The sequence below is a fragment of the Dermacentor variabilis genome, chromosome 9, assembly GCF_050947875.1.
Source record: "Dermacentor variabilis isolate Ectoservices chromosome 9, ASM5094787v1, whole genome shotgun sequence".
NCBI lineage: Eukaryota > Metazoa > Arthropoda > Arachnida > Ixodida > Ixodidae > Dermacentor > Dermacentor variabilis.
In genome coordinates, this window is record NC_134576.1 from 85,482,620 (window position 1) to 85,506,354 (window position 23,735).

Here is a 23,735-nt window from a genome sequence, read left to right on the forward strand (position 1 = left end):
TGCTCCCTTCGTGACGTCCGTATTGTACTTCCGCCGAGCTTATATTTTTTTTGCCTGATCATGTTCTGTTCTTGTGCTGCATTCAGTTAGGAATCGATTGGCAGGAGACTGAAAAATGAGTTTAACCGTGCACTCTTACCTATTTTCTTTTTTTTCAGTGTACGTAGTCGAAGAGGGAAACGAGGCGGTTAACGCGTCTGCCCTTCATCAGCAAGCAGAAAGGTTCGGGGGCTTTCTGCGGGGTCCAATCACGAAACTGTGGACCGTCGACCTCGTTACCTTCCTGCGCCGTTCATCTCACCAAATTTTCACGTTTTCACACCGCGAGCCACAGGAGCCCAGAAAACACTAAAGGTCCACTCTGCCCTCCCCCCTCCCCCTTTCCGTCAACGTTGCGCAATCGGGTCACGCACGAGATATATAGACGTCTTTGTTTCTGATCTACTCAGATATAAATCGCCAAGGAACTACGTTTGGCCGCGGAAAATCATTGACGCCTACTCACGCACCGTGGCTACGACACGGGCAGCATCGAGATTCAAGAGCGTCAGCTTGAGACTCCAGCAAACGAGCACACACGGGGTTTGTAGACAACGCCCCATACGATAAGACAAATGTTGCCATCGGCAGTCAGATTGATGACGAGGTTCCCGGTGTTTTGCTGGCTAGCTGCGCCTTCCGCACGCACCTTTATCATGTCGTGACGCTGTTGTGTCAGTGAGTTGTGACACCCCTCAGGACCATTTCATGACACAGCCGCAGCAACTAAATAAAGTTTCCAGTTCGCGAACAAGCGTGCTTTTCCGAAACTCACGAGTATGCGGAATTCCTTGCGATACGACAACAGCGCAATAAACTTCCGTTTCTCCTCCAGCTTCTGCGGATTTCCCAGATCCACGCAGCCCCCTTAATCTTTCTCGAAGGCGCGGTACGTTAAGTTGGGTACGGCAGAAATCTGCAGTTTGTAAAGAACCCAGCAACTTCGGGCTTGAGGTCCGATTGAACAACTTGGTCGCGCGCTACACGTATTTTCCCTGAGACTCACACTGTTTTAGGGGCTCGAGAGCATGCGACGTCTGACGACTACTAAAACCATCTGTGCTACGCTTACCGACAGTATACAAGCTGCATAGCTTGCGACTTAGCCTGACGTCAGATTACGCAAAACTACTGTCCTGCGTAGCATATTTTCCGTAATTATTTTCGCCACCGCGTCGGCAGTCTCCTTCCACGCCAAATTGCGCATACGTGTCAGTCAGGGTCGAGTTGTGTTCAGTCTGGCTGTCACTTGACGTGGCCACGCGAGCGAGTACATTCCATGTGGGTAGCATGAGAAAGAAGAGTCGACGCATTGGCCGTAAACAGGGCAAGAAAACGTGACATATAGTTTCGCTGCTAAGCGCGAACTCCTACTATATTACAGTTGCTTTTCACAGCTCACAGAAAAAGGAACAAGTTTCATCTCCCTTGCGCTCCGGGGTTTCAGAAACGTCGTTCAGAACCATAGCGTAGCAAGAGTTGTGACGACGGGTGCATGGGTCTTAGTATATTTAACAAATACATGCTTTCTTCCATCGATGGCAGGAGAACAAAATAAAAAGACAACGAAGATAATGCAGGCGCTTTAAACCATACTGTTTATTCAATACCGTTTTCTTCATCTTGCAAATAATATGAAGCACGTCGCTGTAATGAACGTTATTCAAGAATGCATTACCAGATTCAGAGCCTTGACTTACATTCACGTTAACTACACACGTTTAGAAACTAGAACTCTACCAATACTAAAGAGTTGATTCCCTGTCCAATAAGCTAAATGTTTACGTCCACTCATGGGGGTAGGAATTCATCATGGTGTCTTAGGCACCAAGCAGTAAACAAGGAAAAGTGCTACAAAATAGCCGTTGTTAGTATAACCTATACCAAATCGCCTAAATTTCAGTCTTCTTTTAGCGTAATAATTCTTCAGTGGTTGTCGAGATAAACAACGATTAATCTGTGAGCATTTAGGCATAGTGACTCGATTCTTTTTTGTGCTAGTGTCACTCATACATTCAAAATTGTGTTCTCGTAGGTCATGGTCATATCATGTCATGGTCGAGGCATGTTAATATGTTGAAGCAAAAACTTAATCTGTTTTGCCATGTTCTTCGCTTCGTGGCAGGCATGAAATGGGGCCCCACGGAAGGCTCATTACTAATACTTTATCAGTCTCTTTTCGTAGGCTACATTTGATACAGCCTTCCGATACTCTCAAACTTGACCATTTCCTGCTTACGGACATTACAGAGCGTTCAAGCGCAGGCACTCAAAATATGCCTCGGGTTGCCACGGCGTGCCTCCAACAAAGGCACAATTGAGGAAGCCCGTGTATATCCATTATCGATATACCTGTCCCACGAACCACTTCGTGTGTATTTACGCTTACTGACACGACACCATTGCCATCCATTGACGTCGGTTCTACATGAGCGGCCGGACAACAGTTTCACAAGTGCATTCCGCTGCCATCTACCCCACATAACATCAGGCTATGCCCTTCCATATCACTCCGTCAAACCACCGTGGCTGATGGTCTCTAGCCGCTCATTCAACAGTGCACAACAGGGACCTTTCATGGGCGTCTTCAGACGCACATCCGGATACTGTAACTCAGACCTAATTCCTACGGTTAAAATCACCATTGGCGCTTCAGTGACTAGGGAAAAAAGGGGGCACAAGCCTGCGTGGCGCGTGCAGCACAGTCACAGCCTAAGCTGGAGGAGCGGCTCCATAGAAGCTCTATTTCTGGCAGCATGCGCCAGATGGTCTTCGCAGGCGAAGTCCCCTTGCGTCAGTTCCAAGCGCATGAACTGTGCGCCCGGCATTGACGCCGAGCTGAGGCTTTGCTCTGCTCTGTGCACAGCGGTCTGCTGAGCCCAGCGTTTCCTGGTTGCAGCCGCACGCGTAGCTCGACGATTCGCTTCCTCAGCAGCGGTTCGTACCTTGCGAGGAGGCACCATAACGTGTACCGAAGAGTAAATCCGGCTATCGAGACTACGTGGGGCAGACGTCCCATACGACGCTGCTGCTTCTTTTGATTATTATTATTATTATTATTATTATTATTATTATTATTATTATTATTATTATTATTATTATTATTATTATTATTATTATTATTATTATTATTATTATCGCTTCACTCTTGAAACCGGGAGGTGACAAATAGTCACCCAGCCTACATGCGTTTATCAGGTATGATGTACACACTTTTCCCTCTAGCATTGTTGTATACGTCTCCTTAAACTTGTTTTTCTTTCTCATAACTTCCCTGTCTACCTTGTACCGCTGACTATGGAACTGCTACATGGCATGCCACTTGGTACAATAATATCCAACTGCAATGCAAAGTGCGCGTGTATTGACGCGACGCAGTGCGCATCTCACATTGTGTGGCTCCTCGTGCGTTAGGACGCATGTATAGGGAATGTTTTCGCGGCAGCTAGTAAGCGCTGGCGCCGCGTGATGATAGAGTAGCTGACTCCAACGCAGAGTGCCCGTGTTCGATCCCGGCGGGAAGTGGGTAATTTTAGAGAGCAGCTCTTTGGCGCCCGTTCCCGCGTTTCGCGTCGCCGTCGGCCTCGCCGTAACCAAGGTCATCATTCGCGAGCTGCTCTAGCTGCGCGCGCTCCTGCTTCCATCTCTCGCGCGCGCCGTGAGTCTTGCTCTCCCCTTGTCCTCCAAAGCCGGATCACGTGTTCTCGCCTATCCTCTCGCCCCCTTCCTCCACGCAGCGCCGTCGTTGCGGTGACTCTCGCCGCTACCGTCCACTCCGCCCTCGCCGTCCCTTCTCCCGCTGTTGCGGCACTGCCGCGGTGCCGGCGGCGGGCGCTTCTTGCCGCCTCGCGCGTGATCCACAGCTCTCCGCTCCTCCATCTCCCCGTCGCGTGGCTGTATGGCTCTCAGCCGTGTCTCTCACTTCCCCGTTTGCAGGGTGCGTCCCTCAGTGGCATTTGTCGCCTCTGGCAGTGCTTGCACCTGGCTGTCCTCCTCCCGCCTCCACTCTTGCCCTATACCTCGCCTTACCTGGCGCAGTGCGCTTTGGGGACTCGAAAGACATAGAGTTTTGTCCCCTTACTTCTACTTCCCACTGCAACCTTGTGCGGCCACATTGAGGCCAGTTTGTGAGTGAATGAGTGTGTGACCTTTACTCAGTACCCCTGTTCTCCACCCGTTTCCTCATCCTATCTCGGAAGAAACATTAAATAATTATTGCTAATCTCCCCCCCCTCTCCGCGGTGGTGACCCACTTAGATATGGCGCGATAGCGCGTCGCCGGAGCGGCGGCTCCATAGCTGCGGATTGCGGTGTGTGCTCCCAATCCGAAACGCAGAACCGCCTCCTTTTGGCACGGCGTGTTCTGTATGCGGTTGCCTGTTGTTGTAGTAAGGCAGCAGCTGCGCTCAAATATCGCATTACCAAGAAGCGTAATCGTCGGCCAATTTGTTTTTCTGTCATTCCTGTCAATAGCTACGACGGACGCCGGTGGTGGCGTACACCGCCGCCAACCGAAACGGCTATTGGAATGATCCAATGACAGCCTACGCTGTAAAGCTACGCACGAGGATGACAGTACAGAAACAACCCACAACAACTGAAGTGATGGCTAGTGATGGAACAAAAAAAAATGCCAGGCATACCGCAAAGAGACAGAAAAAAATGAATGTGTGCTGGCCAAGTAGTGCATAGGACCGATATGCGGTGGACTGTAAGAGTTGCAGAAATTAGAGTTACAGCGCAGACGAGGACGGCGGAGAGTTAGGAGGTGGGGAGAAGATTTAAAATTTGCATGGACAACTTCGAATCAACTAGTGCAAGAGAGGGATAATTGAAGATAGCTGGGAGAGGCCTTCGTACTGCAGTAGATATAAAACTAGGTTATTGATCATGGTTGAAAGTAGAAAACTGCCGGCCACCCAACAGTACAGAAAGCTATAGAAAAAAACCACATAGTTTTTTTAGAAAGCTTAGCAGTTAAAGGAAAATGGTTGTGGTTTCGCGACTGAACTTTTTTCATTTAATAGGCCTCACCATGAGTATATTCTGTCGACATGAAGTGGGCCATATTCAATGTACCTGTGTTTTGATTTGTCTATTAATTCGGCTGTTCTCTACAATCTGTTGGCTTCTTATTCAGCTGATAAAAAATTGACTGCTTGAGAAAGGCGTTGTGAATTCGATCCCCAGACTAGGAAGAATTTTTCGTTATGGAAAGCTCTTTCTGAGAAACCCCCATGACTCTTCAATTTTGTGTCATGCTACTACCTGGCGGATTAAAAATTTTCTCTATTGTTAACCTTCCCCCACCTTGCAGATATCGACAAAAATGATTTGCTGAAAGAGGCAGTTGCTACGCTAAATCATCCGATTCTCAGCGATTTACTTGAATTTAATGATTGGAGGTTGAAGGCTCGTCAGCACAGAGCACATGTGAACCACGTTCGTCATGAGTGGTATCATTTCAGTTGGCACCCTGCTGTTTAAGATGTTATGAACTTTAATTCCCTGGATTATTCTCTCCACATGAATTCGCACTTGCGCAATATTGCATGTGTCCCTGATATCTTGAGCACTGAACTGGGGGTCTTGCGAAAATAGGGGCATGACAAGCACTGCATTTCGTCCACCCATAACTCTGCGGATTCCGGGAAATCCCGTCTTAAGTATTTCATCACCAGCCTCATCGACATCAAGGAAACCAGTATCGACAGTAACGTCTGTGTAGGATACCCTTCCCCCATATGCATCTGAGTGCAAACAAATCATCCCACCGAGTGCAACCCCAACAATGAATGTCAAAGTATACCCGCCTTTGTATTACAAGTAAATAGTCCTCTGCTGCTGAACAGTTGGTGGCTGCTCAGTGCAGATTTCTGTGCAGTCGCTTGTCATTGTGCTGTCCGAATAATGTGCCCTAATACAGATAGGCATGGTAGCCAGAATAACTCTTGAGTGGAGGACAAAAAGTGCATTGCTCTGTAGCAAATGCCAAGGTTCTGAGGACAATTTTGAAATGCTATGAGGCTGACATTTCACTAATGATGAACAGAGTAGGCCGAGATGAGTAGTTGATGCCAAGTTTTAATTTCATGAGGAACAGCTGCAGCCGGTCTTTTTTAGGCAAGTCCCATTTGCGCTCAGTCGAGACCGGAAACACACTCAAGAGCAAGGCGAACACCACCTTACTTACATTACATAAGTCCTCAAGAACAGTAGTACACCTTGAAACGCTTTCGTGACCCGCAAAATAGCTTGCCCGATGGTCTGGACCACGGTGCTTACTGGCGACGTTAACAGTGTGTTGCACCTTGCAGTCACGTGTCTCGTGGTGGGTTCTCCGCGTTGACAGGCGACAGCTTGTGGTTGCACTGCTCGTCTTCGTTGTTTGAATTTCCTAAGAGGAATTTCATGTTGTGTTAGGGAACTGCTGCTGTCATAACTATAACACTTAGTGGCAACTGGAGTACTATAGACTTTGACATGTAGTAAAAATATTAGTTATGTGTCAAATCTTGCAAGGGTAACTAGGGTAAAAAATTTTCAGTCCAACGGTTCATGTACTATTCCTATATCGTTGTATTCTAGTCATAGAGCCATAGCTTTCGTATGCAGAAGATGCGTTTTAGTGTCATGATCGTAATTCTTTTTCAGCTTCTACAAAGACTGCGAATTGCTTCTGTTTATATACAAGGACAATTCAGAAGATTAAGTAGTTAACAAGGTACCCTCATTGTGTTGAAATGCGCTTCACAGTTCAAGTAGTCAGCAAGGTACTAAAATCACTATCGGAGTAATCGACTCTATATTTTTAGATATGACAGAAATTAGAACCTTAAACAAAGATTCTGAAAGACTAATGCATATCGAAATGCAAATGCTGGAGTATATATGAAGTGAACCTTTAACGGAGTGGTTAATAAATGCTGTAGAACTAATGGCATTGCGTGCGATTGTTTACTTTCATCCTATGCAATGTTTGATATCGTGCAACAGTTATATTTATGCGCCACAAACAACACAATTTATATATCTCTTGTGCCACGTTGCCACTTAATTTTAAATACATTTAAGGTTTTTATACCACTTGTGTAACAGTGGCACATACTCATCCTGGACAACTAGCCAAGAATGGGCGCATACCGAATTGCTAAATCCTCGAAAATAGAGGACCTGGAGGAAGTCTTTGAATACAATGCGTTACTTTATTAAAATTAGTGTCCTTTAGATATGCCTACAGGCCTACATTACATGTTAATGTGTTATGCACGAAACAATGTTTTATTACAGAGAACAGACATCCACTTCCTCGCACTATCTTGTAGGTTAACATACAGTTTATATAAGCCCGTTAACTAGTACTACCATTCAGGGCAAATGTAAGCTTCATACATACATCCACGAACATATCAGGCAAGAAACCGTAGGCTCATGTCAAATCTCAGAAAGAGGCAAAGAAAGCTTTACTTGAAAATTTTCTGCTGACAAAATGTAGTCAGGTGTTTCTGCTAATGGTCATTTTCTTATAAAGTTCAATCACTGATCTAGCTTCTACGTGGACTTCAGCGACAGCACACAACAGGTTCAGGCCATCCCACGCTGCTGCACCTGTAGAGACATCAACCACCTCGACTGGTACAGAAATGGCGCTGCTGCTGACGTCTTAAGCACCAAATTCCGCCACTTCTGCCGCGTGAGGCGCTGCAGTAGCCGAAGCCTAAGCACCACTGGCCTCCTTGAAGCCCTTGCGTTCAGCGAGAGCAGGGGAAAAGTAAACATGTCTGCAATAGATATTAGTTATAAGAGGCGATTGGAAGCTTGGTTGAAGAAAAGTAGGGAAACGACAAAAAAAACGGAGACGTACAAAAGCAAAGTTCGCAATAGGGGGTCAGAAAATTTGGTTGTGGGGAGTTTATAGTACCTTTATTTTTCTCTTTTTTAACCTAGGTTGGACAATAGGCAAAATAATAGCAAGAGCTTGGTGCCGCAACCCCCCGCCCCGTTCCAAAGGGGACACTCAACATCCATCCATCCATAAATCCGCAGAGCTGTGCATCCACCCGAAAATGCACATGGAACTCAAGTGCGTGACCGCCTCTCTTCATGAAATTCGGCCAGTAATCATGCCTGCTATAAAATGCGATACCACACCAGAGGCCATATTTTATTCACGATGAAGGCACACAAGATGCAACACCGAAAGGAAGACTTATGGATTAAGGGTTGTCAAAGGGAATCGGGTACATTTGATATCGCTAGCAAAAGTGATATAACAACAAAGAAGGATGAGCAATTTTAGAAAGGCTTTTGACCTACTCAACCACATATTGCTTTTATAAAACTTGAGACTTATAGGTTCCGAGGGAATAGCTTGACACTCTTACAAAACTACAGGTATCTAGGTAGCGGGCAGCAATATGTGGATATACATGGACATTCCTCAAATATTATATAAGTTCTATCTGGAGTGCGCCAGGAGAGCATTCTCGGTGTTTTCTCTTTAATATCTACTTATATGATCTTATGCATACTGAAACTGAACCAAAGTGTTATATGTGCAGATGATACGAAATCATTATTTTCAGCGCCAACTGCCTCAGAGCTAATTACCACACGTAACACCACACTTATGCGCCTTCATATACAGTCCCAGTAGAACGCTTTAAATAGTAACACGAGTAAAACGAAGGCTGCTGTTCATCGTCCTAAAAATAAAAATGTTGCGCATCAATCACGCGATCATGCTTCACGATGAAAAAAAAACGGAGATCGTAAGCTCTTTTAAGACATTATGTCTTCTTCAGGGAAAACGTGACATAGGATTTACATATTGAGCACATAACAAAGAAATTATCTAGCATCATTGGTTTAAATTACACCAACAGGCACATGTTGCCCACTAAAGTTAAGCTTGTTCTATATAATAGATTTTTTATCTTCATTTAAGTTGCTGTCACTTTATATGGGGCAATACGACGCTGTCAAATGTAAAGAAGCTTCATATACTTCAGAAAAAATGTTACAAAATATATACAATGCCACAAATGACCACCCTTCATCATCACTCTTGAAAAGAACACACGTAATACAGGTATTTTGCAGTTACAATTACCGCATAATGTCCCAGTATTGAATTGAAGAAAAAAATGCATCTGATCTTAAAGAAGTAGCACTTCTACGCAAAAAAAATAAAACACACACATAACCAGAAACTCTGACGCGTGGTACATGTACTCTTCCAGAACAACATATGGGGAACGAATGATAAAGCGCACTTCACCTGTACTGCTACATTTATGCCTCTATAATAACCTAGACCCGGTTCACATGACAAAAAAGAGATACGATGTTTCATCTCGAGTATTACTGAAAATCCTCAAGCCTTTGTTTTCATTATTTCTTCTCCTTACTGTAATCCTCAGTAGTTATTCTACACGTATGGACGTTTGTATTACGGATGGCTATGCTATATGTGCTATTCACGCATTGCTTTCATTGATTTGTGTATCTCAATCTATGCCCTCTCAAATTACGTATTCCAACAGCAACATTATCCCCTGAAGTGTATTCATTTCTTATTTGCTATGTGATTTTTTGCTTTTTTATCTTTTATCTTTGTTTATGTATGTTTCGCTGATGCAGAAAATCAAAGAAACAAAATGTGTTTTCGTTCGGGGAGGAGAGAGTTAGTCAAGCAGACCCTAGGTTTTTTTTCTCTCTACCTCCCCCATTAGCACCATCAGTGTTGATGTGGGAGGTATTTTGTATTATTATTATTATTATTATTATTATTATTATTATTATTATTATTATTATTATTATTATTATTATTATTATTATTATTATTATTATTATTGATTGTGCGATTGTGATTATTATTATTAAAGTGATTGTGTGGTGTACGTGGAAGACGAGTTGACGACTTCACCTTTGCCGTTCAGAAGAACCACTGTAAAAGATCGTCTATTTGACATGAAAGCCGCGTCGGCGAACGAGCTTTCTTTAGGCTGATTTTAGCTTTCTCTAGTAGGTCTTTGGTTCTGGCTTGCCTTCTGCCCACATTATGAATGGGGTGAACATTCCTTGGAACAGACATGACTCTGGTATTCTTCCGCAGATCTATGGGAATTTCTGTATAGTTATTATGCAGTGCTGTAATTGGTATACCAATCCTTTTGAGAATCTTCTTCCTGATCGCGTGATGGTGAGTCTGAAGAACTGGGCTCTTTCTTGTGCCTCGGCTATTTCCTCCAGTGTACTGCGCAGCCCTAGTTGCATGAGTATTTCAGTTTCCGTGTACCTAGGTAGCCCATAAGCTACCTTGATTACCTTCCTTAACAATGCATTGAGTTTGTTTCTTTCGGATCTCAGCCACTCATGCATGGCTGCTACGTAGGCGAAGTGGCATAGCACAATAGGCGTGAACTAGTCTGACGACGTTGTCTTCTCCAAGCCTATGTCGGCGGTTAGTTACTCTTTTGATGAGCCTGATTGCGTTGTCTACTTTCCTAGCGATACGTGGAATCGTTTGATTATTGGACCCGTTGACTTCTATCACCAAGCCCAGGACACGCATGGAGTCCACCCTTGGGATGACGCTTCCGCTCCTGGTATAGAGCGTTATGTCGTTCTCCCCAGCAGGAAGCAATCCCCTGGGTTTGCGGCCTCGTCTCTTAGGTCGGTATAGTAGGCGCTCTGATTTCTTCGGCGAGCATCTGAGTCCCCATTTGGATGAAGTACTCTTCAATCTTTGTTCGGTCTCTCCGTCGCTGCCTGCAGTACACCATATCGTGACGTCATCCGCCTAAATGGTGTATACTATGCCTTCGATGTCTTCGAGTCTTCTGGCGACACCTATCACGGAGATATAGAAAAGAGTGGGCGAGATGACCGCTCCTTGGGGTGTGCCTCGGTTACCTAGCTTCATTGTATTTGATGTTAGGTCCCCAGCCTTGAGCCTGGCCATTCTTCCACTGAGAAAGGCTTCGACATATTGGTGAAAGTGACTACCCAGACCGAGGTTCGAAATGGTTTTGAGCCAAGCAATATTTGGACAATAGCAACAATACTTGGACACGTGGTGTCCAAAGACCGAATTTTAACTGACGCTTGCAAACTCAGTGCCGTCAACGAATTTCCCTCTTGTGTTCGTCATTTCACGGGGAATTCGGCTTCTATTGCTGCTTCAATTATCCAACTTACCCTAGGCACACTGGTCCTTCTGCCCGATCCCCAGCTTGAGAGGACACGTTTGCAACAATTGCGCCATCTGCAAGGTGTGTTTTATGTCATTAACAGAATTTTTAAAAACCGCCCTCGACAAGAAGCAGAATTCCACTTGATGAATCACATTACTTCAGAGTCACTATTTTCGCAAAAGAAATGTGGTGGATATCTGACTGCTAACTTTACGCCACATATTGCAATTCATTAATTGTAGCCGGTGGCGTTGAAAGTCATATTCACTTGGAACAAATTCTGAGGCTGACACCAGTTTCGAGATAAGCGTTCCCAAAGCTTGCAACGAAGTGCATTAGTGCTCCAATAACTTTTGAGCCTGAAAGAATAAAGACACGTTTTGGTGAAAATGTAAGCGGATCAACAGCTCATCTTTGCAGTGACTTCGACTGCGCTCATCTCAAAAGTGGAGCTAGTTCAGCAATTCTTTCCAAGTGAATGTGCGTTGTGAAATCACTGCCTTCAGTTCGTGTTCGCAATATGTTCGCTGCAGTAATTTGTAAAACATTTAAATAGTGAATTTTTTTAAATAGTACTTGTGCGTGCTAATTTCCAGTGTACGTAATGTATACCTCTTCGAGTATTCCAGCTCAATAAGTAGATCTGCGCTAGATGCCACAGCCGATTTCGAAAAATCCCAGCAACATTAAAACAACACGCCCGGAAATATATATGGGCACATACCCAGGGACCCAAGAGAACATACCCAGTGGCACTGGGTACGTGTGCCTCTATAAATCCGCAGACGCCTATGGTGAAGCCAGTACAACGTATCTAGAGCGCTCTGGGTGCCGCCAGAGCTGAGCGTCACCTCAGTCTAGGGGACTCTTGCACTGTTGTACGCGTGACCACAAATTTACAGAGCAAGGTTGCCTGCCCTTTGATGGAAAGCAGCTTCTCAAGAGGCACAACGATGTCGTGGTTATTTACACAGTTCTTTGCGGCCAGAACTTTCTTTCTGGGCAAAAAAGCTCTTAATATTGACTCGGGCAGAAGTCATGTACCATAGCTCAAAACTTTAAATTTTTTTTCGCACAGAACTTATGTACGATGACTACACAAACCGCAGTTTCTTTCTTTTAGAGCTTCTGCGAGAAAGAGACTAGATATACAAAAACTGGGTTAACTCGACCAAAAATATTAGTGTGCCATCTGCTGAGGAAGCTTTTTTGAGGAAACACGATAAGATACCACAAACGAACTGTCTCTTTGCGTTGCTTCACAAACATTTAAAATTGAATGACCACAGCCAAATGCTACCGTGTCTGTTAGGCGAGCACCTCTGAGTTAAACAAAGAATGAATGCTCAAGGAAACCGGTACCTGTGTTGCGCTGAACACTACAGGTACAGTTTTTCTAGACTTTTCTATCCTCGGAGCCGTACAACATCTCCATTTGCCTATTCAAGAATTATTACGGCACTGCTAATGATTGGTTTAAAGCGAAAACATTTTACTGAACATCTTCACTTCCGGCACGTTCCATTTCACGAAAATTGCCCCTACTACAGGAAATATATTAAATTAAATGTTAGCTGTTTTCTAAATCATCGCAAGTGGACCTAGTAAACATTTAAGGAGCACCACCACATGAGAGCGTGCCTTTTTTTTGCATTCCACGATGAATTCGTGTACACTGCCATTTTAGAAATGCTTGAACGCTAACAGGACTTTTCCTTCCTGTTCGCGTCGTGGTGGCTCAGCCAGGCTCAGTTGCTATGACGTCCCGCAGCTGAGCACGTGGTCGAGGGTTTGAGTCCCGGCCACAGCAGCCACATTTTGATAGGAGGACTTGAAGAGTACATCGCGTACTGTGTCGTGGACAGCGCTTTAAAAGAATCACGCGTGGTTCAAGTTAATACGGAGCCCATACGTCAGCGTTCCTAACTTCACGCAAGTCGTCACGCATTCCACAATGGATTCGTGTACATTGCCATTTTAGAAATGCTTGAATGCTAACAGGACTTTTCCTTCCTGTTCGCGTCGCGGTGGCTCAGCCAGGTTCAGTTGCTATGACGTCCCGCAGCTGAGCACGTGGTCGAAGGTTCGAGTCCCGGCCACAGCAGCCACATTTTCATAGGAGGTCGTTTAAATATACAATTAAATTTTATCCTACCTTTATTTCCTGACTACAGCAATCAGCGATTCTCAGCTGACGTAGTGCGCGGTCACCGTGGTAACCATCTGTCTCTCTCTCGAAGGTAGTGATCTGACTGCTTCGTTGTCAACATGTTATCAAAGGAAAACCAATTGTTCCAGGATTGTTTTCCCAACCGCTTATTTTTTTCTGTACAAATTTATTACATATCCCTTCCTTCTTGTATCCCTTAAAAATTTATTGCTTTAGAAGTCAGTGACTCCTCGCGAACGTTTTCATACATCGCACATTCTTACTCCTTGTATTCATGAAACACTTTATTGTTTTAAAAGTAGTTTACTTATTTCTAACGTTTGCAATCATTGCATATCGCTTCCTTACTGTAATGATCAATAATGATCTGTGTTCGAAGTCAATGACTTTTTTGCGGACATTTTCAATGTCCTAACGATAAGTAATGTGGCATATCGTTCGCACTCGACGCATTGCTTTATTCACGTCCAGCCTACAGCTTTATCCAAGTTCGCACAATAATCAGTGACAGTAAGTGTCCGGAATCTGGCAGCTTGTTAGACGTAACGCGTCGCAGCGTATTTTTGGGAAATGCCCGAGTGCGGGACATGAGTGATGGTGCGCGCGCTGTGTTTCTGTAGCTGCCACGCTAACAACGCGCGCAACGGTATCAGTCTGGGTAGAGCTTTCAGATGACAAAGGGGCACGTCGCGCGTGAGCTCCAGTTCGTTACGTGCTCGCTTGATCGGCCTCTTCGATACTTCGTCAGCCGCCAAGTTCGCGCCGCCGACATCCAAAGCGCAGAATGACGCAAGCAAACAATGCGACTGAAAAAGAAAGGCTTTCCTTTCTGGCAAACACTTAGACTGGTCGCTTTCTCTTCGTGCTTTCCTTTTTTCATCCGCTTACCGGTTCCCATCTCAGGATTCTCGGTAAATGAAAAAGAAAGGCTGAGACACTTGCTCTGGTTAGATCACGCTAAGTACGCAGCGGATGGGGTCATAAGCACTGTGCTGCAACGTCGTTGCAAATCTTCGTGTAAACCGAATCCCGGGGCGCTGCCTGTTGTTGTTGTTGTTGTTGTTGTTGTTGTTGTTGTTGTTGTTGTTGTTGTTGTTGTTGTTGTTGTTGTTGTTGTTGTTGTTGTTGTTGTTGTTGTTGTCGTCGTCGTCGTCGTCGTCGTCGTCGTCGTCGTCGTCTATCTCCTCTTTCTCAATATTGAACGCCATGTTGACCTTTAGGCATAGGAGAAAGGAGTTCTGTTTTTCTCAGCACTTAAACATAATCGAAGATTCAGGTGTTCTACCGTAATGCTCGTGTTTGCTATAAGAGCCCGAACAGGCGCATGATAGAGAGATACGAGCTTTAGTATTATGCTGAAGATTTTAGCCGTACCCACCGTGGTTGCTTAGTGGCTATCGCGTTGCGCTGTAAAGCACAAGGTCGCGGGATCGAATCCCGGCCACGTCGGCCTCATTTCGATGGTGCCGAAAAGTGAAAACACCCGTGTACTTAGATTTAGGTGCACGTTAAAGAACCCCAGGTTGTCGGAGTTCCCCGCTACGGCGTGCCTCATAATCAGATCGTAGTTTCGGCACGTAAAACCCCGATATTTAAATTTTTAATTAGATTTTAGGCTTACGATATTTCGCCTTTAGCTCCAGTGCCATGAAAATTCTGATGACTCATGCATTTTCAGAACTGTAAACAAATTGTTTAACTTCACTTCTCTGGGGGTTGTCGATTGCAGCATGTAGAGCACAAATTTACTCTTCGGTTTTGCTTGATCTTTTTTTTTTAATATTTAACGTCAAATAAGGTGATCGTCAAAGTAGCCATCATTCGTTAATGCTTGAAAATACCATGCGTGGAGTCTCTTAGTCGTAGATAACGTCATAATTATTACTTAATCAATGTTGTCATCAATATCATCGTTAACGTCCGCCTATTTCATGTCCACCGCAGGGCGAAACGCATAGGCAGTGATAACAAGTTATATATGTTTGAGTAGGGCGACGGCACCTTATGCCTGTGAATTTACTAGCCACGTCATAAGCACTAGTCGTTTGCCGGTAATGCCACAGTGACTCAGCGGCTGAGAGGGACTGACAGGCATCAGTGACAGGGAGCAAAAATATTCCACGAATCACTTGCATGCACTTAGCTTAATTAATAACTAACTGGGCATTCGATGCGTGTTTTTATTTGTCCTCTCTTTTTTGTTTTCTGAATAACGAGGCAAGAGAAGATGGCCAATTCTTATTGAATGATGTGGACCATAAATTGCGACCTTGTGACGAGATCCGACAATAAATGAACGATGAGTTGAATGTTTTCTTTTGAAATTGATAGAATAAATCGCAGGACATGGCACGTACTATGTACTCATAATCTGATCATCTCATCCAAGCATTATGCACTTTTCTTTTATTTCCTCACGGAGGTGTCCTCAAGAATTTTATAGGTCTAACGACAAATAGTTGATTGATTGATTGATTGATTGATTGATTGATTGATTGATTGATTGATTGATTGATTGATTGATTGATTGATTGATTGATTGATTGATTGATTGATCGATCGATCGATCGCTCTGGATACTGATCATTGCCTGATCGGCAGCGCACGTCGAGTGTATTAGCCATCTTCAATACAGCGATAGAAACAAGCCTAACGCACTCTTCTCTCCACAAAGACTTCTAATCTGCCGAAGTCAGGTCTAACAAACTCTTTTAAAGTGTTACATAATTTCCTAAACAATGGGGCTTGTGGCAGGTGGCATACTTTCCTGTGCACTAGGCAAGGGCTTTGGCGCCAGCACAAACGCGGATGTGCCATCGACCTGACGCTCGAAATCGGAGCTACCGCATTGGATATACTTCCCCAATATATGCGTAGCTTTTCCTACGAGGAGACCTGTATACGTGCCAGAGCCGACACACAGACTTAATGCAGGCGCTTGCACATCGGGTTTACATGATTTTCAAATTGAAATGTCTGTAAGTCGATTCGACGTGATTTCCAGTACCTGGAAAGGAAGCGAAGCAACGTACAACGACACAGAGCAACCGCGCTTACTTGCGACGAACGTAAGTTTATTGCTACCACGACGGGGCTGACTAGATTCCAGCGACCACGTTGACGCCGGCTTCTAGAGGACGCAGCTTCAGGCCCAGAATTCCGTGGATCACGTTGGCCAGGCCCAAGATGATGCCCTTGCACAGGTTGATGAGTCCTCCGGCGAGTCCCCGGCAGACGAAGACGAGCTTTGCGACCACCGTTCCGCAGAAGTGGTAGATGTTGTCCAGGATGGATCGCGCTTGCCGTCTGTCGCGAATCTTGCCCGATGCGACGCCGCCGATGAACGCCCGGAACTTCTGCTCGGCCTCCTGGTTCCTGCGCCGGAAGAGATTTGCGTTTCCGTGTCTCCGAATGACAAACCGAACGAACTGCGTGGCCTTCGCCTCAACATTGGTAAATTTTGCCTGACCGCTGAATAGCTCGTGTTTCTGTATAAAAAGAAAAACGCTATCCTCGATCTCTCTGTTCCTGTCCCCTCCTTTCTGAGAAGCATAGGCGAGCTGAAACTAATTAAGTATCCAATCACAACTAGTGGGCAGCATAGGTATAAGTATAGGAGTGCTGGCAGTACAGGGAGTAGAAAGACTTAATGGCACAAGCGATAGAAGTCAATATAATTTGCCGCTTCTGTCAGTGTTCGCATTAAGAGCAGCGGTGGTAACTGGTAATAGTAGCTCCTGTTAACAGTCTTAGCAGATAATAAGCAGTTAATATTATGGGGAATTAGTATACATTGTACTAGCTGTTATATACGAACAAGTAACACCACTAGTATGACTTGCTGAAATCACAGTAGTGACAGGCACTATTTATTTATTTATTCATTTATTTATTTATTTTGGGGGGAATGGAGCATCCTGACCTCATGTAGGGTGGCGTCAGTCTGGAATCAGGCGCCAAATTCACAAAGCTTTTCTTCGGTAAGTGCTCTTTCCATTGGGCAGCCGTGTTCGATAATCATATCTCCAGCTTCAGGGTTGGGTGGAATTCGGTCTTACGAACAACTCTAGCCTGAGTGATTTTTTGGGGGAATACGAGCTCGGTGAAGTGCAGTGATCGAGGTGATGCAGAAGTATTTACTGGAGAGATTCTAAGAATGCTGTCACTTGCGATAGCGCAATGAAGGACGCAATACTAAGTCATTTCCTTCATAACTGAGTAAGTGCGTCTATATAAAGCAATATAAGAGTTAAATGTAGATTACAAACTCGAGAAAACACCAGAATCTGTACTCACGATAACGTCCTTACACTAAAGCTCTTCTTACGAACAGATGCCAGCTTATCGCGACGTTTGACATAATGCCTGTGTTCCTATGCTCGCCGTGGACGGTAATGCAGACGCATTAGCGGACAGCGGTCATCCTAAATCTCCTTCTGATTCTGAAAGAAGACAGCTTCGCGAAACTGGCATTGAAGTCAAAAACGATGCAGACTACGTTGCTGCCCAAACAAGATGGCGGCTGAGACAGAAGCTTACAAACTCGACGGGGAGGTTGTCTGCGTACAAGAAAACATTGCCACGCTTTTTTGTGCGCTTAACGTAGGTAACGTCCCGTTTTGCACAAAATAATTTAAATAAAATAAACGATGCACATTTTTCTTAACTTTTTCTTGTCGCCGCGAGTTGACGTCACGTCTCAGAGGGCTTTATTTTTCTTCATCGCCTTCCAAACGGTCCCAGACGCGTTCCATTACTAGGGCTCGAAGCTGTCCCCATGGCTGTGTGCGTAGACTGTCTCCGATGCTGGCCAGAATTGGGACACGCCCAACGTTAGCACTGGTGGCCTGCCAATTGCGCGGAAAGCTCACGTACGAAAAGCTTTCTGAATTCGGCCCCGGAGTCTGAACTTAACTCCATGGGACCTAGCCCATGTGAGTATCTGTATCCAACAGGTCAAGGCCTCACGCTGACGTCGCTGCCTTTCCTTCTCTCTGCCTGTCTTTTAAAGCGAAACTTTCTTTTTCTCCTCTCCCCATGCGTTGCGGAAGCTGCCTGCAGCTTTCTTGCCCATTATGCAACAACTTCGACCCCTGAGCGTCTGCACGAATAGACAAGTAGAACAAGAGGCAAGTGGAGGAGGGGACAACAAAACCGGAGTAGGTAGAAAAGAATAAGAGGCACAACATTTCACTAGAGCATGCATTAAGCGAGGAGCAACGAGCTCCATAAGTCTGAAGAAGTTAAAGTCGTACACAAAGAAGTGAAAAATAAGTGGGCTATGTAAGTAGGCCAGTGTGATGAAAGAAGTTAAGTGAACAAAATCTCACAAGAGCTTTCATTGAGCGAGGAGGGTTGAGCTACATTGAAATTGAAGAAATAGAAGTCACATCATTCAGTAAACATCAAATAAGGCTTCCCTTGTCACCGATTCCAACATATGCGTGAGATTCACCAATATTTTTTTCCCGTAGTTTCAAATCCTGAACGAGGGTAATGATTGCGCGCCAGCCTTAGGCTTCCCATTGAGACTCACTTTCTGTGTAGTTCGTTGAGGCGCATGTCGAGCTCTCGCAGTCGCCTCTTGATCTGGTAGCGCCGGATGACTCCAATGCCCTTGGCGTCCGACAGCTCTCGGAGGATGGCGATGCGGATGGCCGTCAGGTTTCGCTCCATCTCACGTCCTTCGTTAATCTTCGTCTCGATGATGCGGATCATCGGAGCCTCTCCGCGCAGTATCTGTCGCTCAGATCGCCGATTGGTCACACAGATTACCGGAACGTACTTCAAATGCGTTATTCCACGAGCTCAAGCAAGGCATTCAGCCAGGCGACTAGATAAGCGGTTTAACTGTTCAACAATTCTTTGGCAAAACCGCTAAAATGCGAGATAGAGGCCTGGTAGGGTTAGTGGTGAATTTGGGCTCATTTGAATTAATCTTAGTTTGGGTTTCTTGGCGCGCCCCATGTTAGCCCATCAGTGCATAAAAACACAGAGACGGTTGAAAAAAACGCAGACAAAGCGCTTTGTCGGCGTCTTTTCTACTGTCCTTGTGTTTTTTGCGTGCTAGTAGACTAACCTGGGCTCATCTTCAAGCATTCGCCTTATATCCGTGCTGACTTTGGCCAATGGCGTTAGATATTATTTTACGCCGTGTAGTAAGGTATTGCTGAGAGAGTGAATGATTGTTTGAATAATTGATTGATTGCTTCATTGAATAATTGATTCGTGAACTCATTCGTAGTAGGGGTGGAAGCACAGGCTTCATGTTTTGTAGGCGACAGTGACAGCAAACGATTCCTTGTGCCAAATTGATCGACTACAAAATGCGCATTTTGGAAGTACTTCGCAATTCGTTAACCAAGTAAGTAAACCAAAGCGACGACGTAAGAAGTAAGTGTAAGAGTCGTACGTAAGCACTTGTGACGTCAAGTGATTCAACGATTGCAACGGAAGACGAAAACCAAAAAGGAAAACGAGTTACAACGCATGACGCATCCCACGTACCGAAGGAAGTGACATACATATGTGTGAAGAGGCTTGGAGTCCGAACGGTGACAGGATAAAGTACCGCAAGATAATTTGCTGAATTATCGTTTACAACGGTGGTTAGCCTGCAAAGCTCGTAACTTAGATGTCTCAAAGAGAGCACCATGACTGGCATGTTACAGTACAGGTCATTAAAGCCGAAGCTATAATTTTGAAGCTTCGCATGTTTTCCGTATCTTAAGAACGAGAGTATGGAAAGTAATGAAACGTGAGGATATACCTGCATTCCTATGTTGGTGCCGATGGGGCTGATGCCAGGCTGTTGCCAGAATATCTTTCGAAAGGCATCCGATTGTATAATGGTTTGATCTCCTTTGATCCCGGTGGGAATAACTGGCCCTTGCGGTAGCCCACCCGTTTGTATTACAGTAGAACCCGTGCCGTATACAGATGGTTTAATGCCCGAGCCTGGCAGTAACGGGAATTCCCGTGGTGCGCTGCCTATACTTATAATAGATGATCCCGTGTTGCCGAAGGTTGTCTTGATAGCCAGGTTTCTTTGCTTCAGTTGTCCATCTGATGATTTGTCGTTCGCGCTGGCAGAGGAGCTGATGGGGAGCCGCACGCTGTTGGCTGAAAGACAGAAAATATATTCGCTACATCTTACGTCCGAAAGCCTATTTTCAGGTTCCGGTTTAGCTCTTTCTTTGACGCCCTCTACAAACAACATGGTTTTTAATAGTTTAAGAATAAGGATTACAGAATTCATACCATGAAATATGTGTCCTTACGACAAATACCGTGTTACGATCGTCCAAGATTTCGCACTTGCAACGGCCAAGGCACTAAGACAGCGTTACATCCGGATTGTATTCAACGAGTTGCCAGGATCTGTATTTAAAATCAAGACAAATTGTGAACTACGAAAGGTGCATTATGTTTCGGGAAAGCGCTGAGCTACTAGGCACATCTGTTCCTTAGCCCCTTGTTTGTTCAAATTCTATAGACGGTCCTAGGGCCCTACAACGCAAAACTATTCCAAGATGATTTTATTCCAATCTCCGGACGCCAAATTTGTGTAACCGCCGACGCAAGCATCAGGTGGTTACCCGCAGGGTTGTCCTAACAGACCATTCAAACGCACTCCTTTGTTTAAAGGCGGTCATTTTTCATTACTTTAAAAGCGACTAACATTGCCTGCAGTGAGCAGCTGGTCTCATCTAATTGGCTCACAAGAGGCGAGGAGCATACTTAAGTGGAGAGGAATTCGATGGGGCCGAGCCAGGGCAGTGAAAATCGATAAGCGGATGACGAGGGTGGTGCCGGCGTCTGCGGTTGCTACGCTTTCCCTTACTGAGCTTGCGGTGGCTGGTTGCAAATCGCGACGGCATCCAAAGGAAGCTTAGGAATGATGCTAAACCGGATCCTCGGCAAACTAGAGTTGGCAGAACGATGTCGTAAACGTGCCGAAAGTGCTCGAAAACGTTACATGGCCACGCAAAAAGTTTTATTGTACGCAAATAAACCCATGTTCTCCGGCAGATGCGAGTAGACAGTGCCTGGGCGATCGGCAGCAGCCATCTTTTATTCCTTTCGGAACCAGGCAGCCTGCGGCCATCAGAGAAAAATTCAGTTTTGTTCGGCATATTAATGCATCTTTAACGCGTACACGTCACTTTGACGCGTGAGTTTTCGCGATTTGACAGGCAGGTGAAGTGGTTGCAGCCCGAAAACTTTTGACCAATAGCCGAGGGCTAATTACGAAAAAGCCCTCGAATCAGAAATAACTATATTTTTTTAGTTCGGTCCAATGATGCATAGTCAGTGTGTACGCGTCATATCAGATGAGGAGTCATCGCTGTTTTTGTGACGTCGCTTGAGAGAGAGGCGAAGTAGGGGTGGTTCAAAAAAGTTTTTGACCAATCGCGGAGCTCTGATTGCAGAATTGTAATCGAAAAGTTTGGAATAGCTTTACGTTATGGGCACCCCTTGTCAGTTTTCATGAGCAAAAGAAAGGAGCAAGTGAGAAAGGAACGAAGTATCTTGACCACAAATACATTACTTCGAGGAACGCATGAATAAATCCAGACTAATAAATTATTATTGTTATTCTTGCAAATGCAACGGACGCATTACTATTCTATAATGACAACATGGGGGCTACCGTTTTAATACAGCAACAAATTGCCCCTGCGGACAAGTGCTGAAACAACGCACTGAGCGGTTCAGGCGATTATAGTTCTGCTGTTCGAAAGCTGTCAGCCTTCTTTGCGTCGATAAACTCTTACCAGATACTTGGGATTGCAAAATGGCAACAGCACCACAGAAAGTCAGAGTAGACAGCCATGTTGGAAGTCCTGGCACCGGCATGCTTGTGGCTCAAGAGTGTGAATTTTACTAGCGCGGTTGGGAATGCGGGATTCTTTCGCTTTCTTTCCTCTTCTTTCTTGTCTCTCCGCTTCATAACCTTCTTTCCACCCACTCTTTACATCCCGTTTCTTGTATTTCTTACAAAAGAAAAAAGGAAAGAAAATGAGCGACGGTGGTTGCGGCAGAGCGAACTGGGACGTACCTGAGCCGCCTTCGAATGGCCCATTGTCAATAGTTCGGTGCAATCGGGCGAAGAACTGAAGCCCAAGGTTCAGACAGTTAGAACATCGAAAGCATTCAACTGCTGTACTGCTCCGCCTCTGAACATCACTGTTCGTTGTGTTGTCCGTATACAGTTCTCGTTATAGTAGCGTTCGGCTTAGGCCGGCGGGGTCAAACTTTCGAACAAAACACTAGGCGGGACAAATCGGCCTTCAAGAGTTGTTGAAGTAAAGCGGGCAACAAACGGAAGTTCTGTGTCGTATCTCCTGTGTTTATCATCGGATAGGACAAAACCTTAGATGGATTTACGGCTACCAGAACGGTGCAACTTCGTTATATCTCTAATGAGCACGACCGCTAGTTTCCCGCATAAGCTTTAATTGCTACCTTACCACTGCGTCGAACTCTGTCTGACAGCGTGGGTCTCGCGGGGCAATACATGCTCCCTGGCCAACAGCAGCTCTCAGACGCCGTCGCAAATCAGGTCTTGTCACGAAAGAAAAAAGAAGGAGTGAGTGAGAAAGGAACCAAGTGCCTTGACCACAGGTGCAGCGCTTCTAGGAACGCGTGGAATGGCTCGTCATCGTTTCCTTTCAAGGAACATGGCCGCGGCCTATAGCACCCTTGGGCCCGTTTACGTCCGCGGCTGCGTTACAATCAGGAGCAGCACAGGTACTGCGTAAGCTGGGTGCGTAGGCGGCTTGGCTTGTTTTTCTTTACAAGTTCCAGCTGAAGCCTAAGCCGCAGTTGAAGCTTAAAACAGAGTCGATGTCGAAGCTTGAGCGAATGCTAACTTAGCCCACTTGATCAATATGTTTGCTTCCGTTCTTTTTTTCAGTAATGTAGTTGTTTGGTTTATGTAATCGGGGTGTATGTAATCAGGTTTATGTAATCGGGATTTGAACGCACAATCAGCGATGGTTCCTTTGTAGCAAAAAAAACAATAAATCTGTAAGACCATGCTTTTGTGAATCGATTGCAGTATCCAGAAACACGTCGCGGCTGCAATGTTTTGAACACCACATATTATGGAACGTGTACAAGTTGATTGATAGCGTCGACCAAAAAATTGGGAAGAGCATTCGTGAAAGGGCCGAGACTATTCGGAACGAGTCATCTGAAAACATCGCTCGAACGACTTTTGCGTATATCCTTTGCCTAGTTTACCTCGAGTAGCACCACCATTTTACTGTACAGCTAACCCCTGTATTCTGTAAAATATTCCTTTACTCGACACTCCACCTCGG

At 45.2% G+C, this 23,735-nt stretch overlaps 1 protein-coding gene across 1 annotated transcript; it reads right to left on the reverse strand.

Annotated features, from left to right (window-relative positions):
- Positions 1–16,469: 16,469 nt before the first annotated feature.
- On the reverse strand, positions 16,470–22,296 carry LOC142558082 (uncharacterized). Its single transcript, XM_075670242.1, has 4 exons — positions 22,185–22,296; positions 20,177–20,529; positions 18,944–19,146; positions 16,470–16,782 (listed from the first exon to the last, which is right to left on the reverse strand). The coding sequence occupies exons 1-4, from the start codon at positions 22,264–22,266 to the stop codon at positions 16,506–16,508; spliced, it is 915 nt and encodes a 304-aa protein (XP_075526357.1). The 5' UTR covers positions 22,267–22,296; the 3' UTR covers positions 16,470–16,505.
- Between the last annotated feature and the right edge of the window lie 1,439 nt (positions 22,297–23,735).

Coding starts and splice junctions, on each gene's coding strand:
- LOC142558082 (XM_075670242.1), bottom strand. CDS start 22,266: ATGCCGGTGCCAGGACTTCCAACATGGCTGTCTACTCTGACTTTCTGT. Junction 19,147..20,176: donor GCACCAACATAGGAATGCAG/GTATATCCTCAC, acceptor TCTGAGCGACAG/ATACTGCGCGGAGAGGCTCC. Junction 16,783..18,943: donor CTCAACGAACTACACAGAAA/GTGAGTCTCAAT, acceptor CTTCCGGCGCAG/GAACCAGGAGGCCGAGCAGA.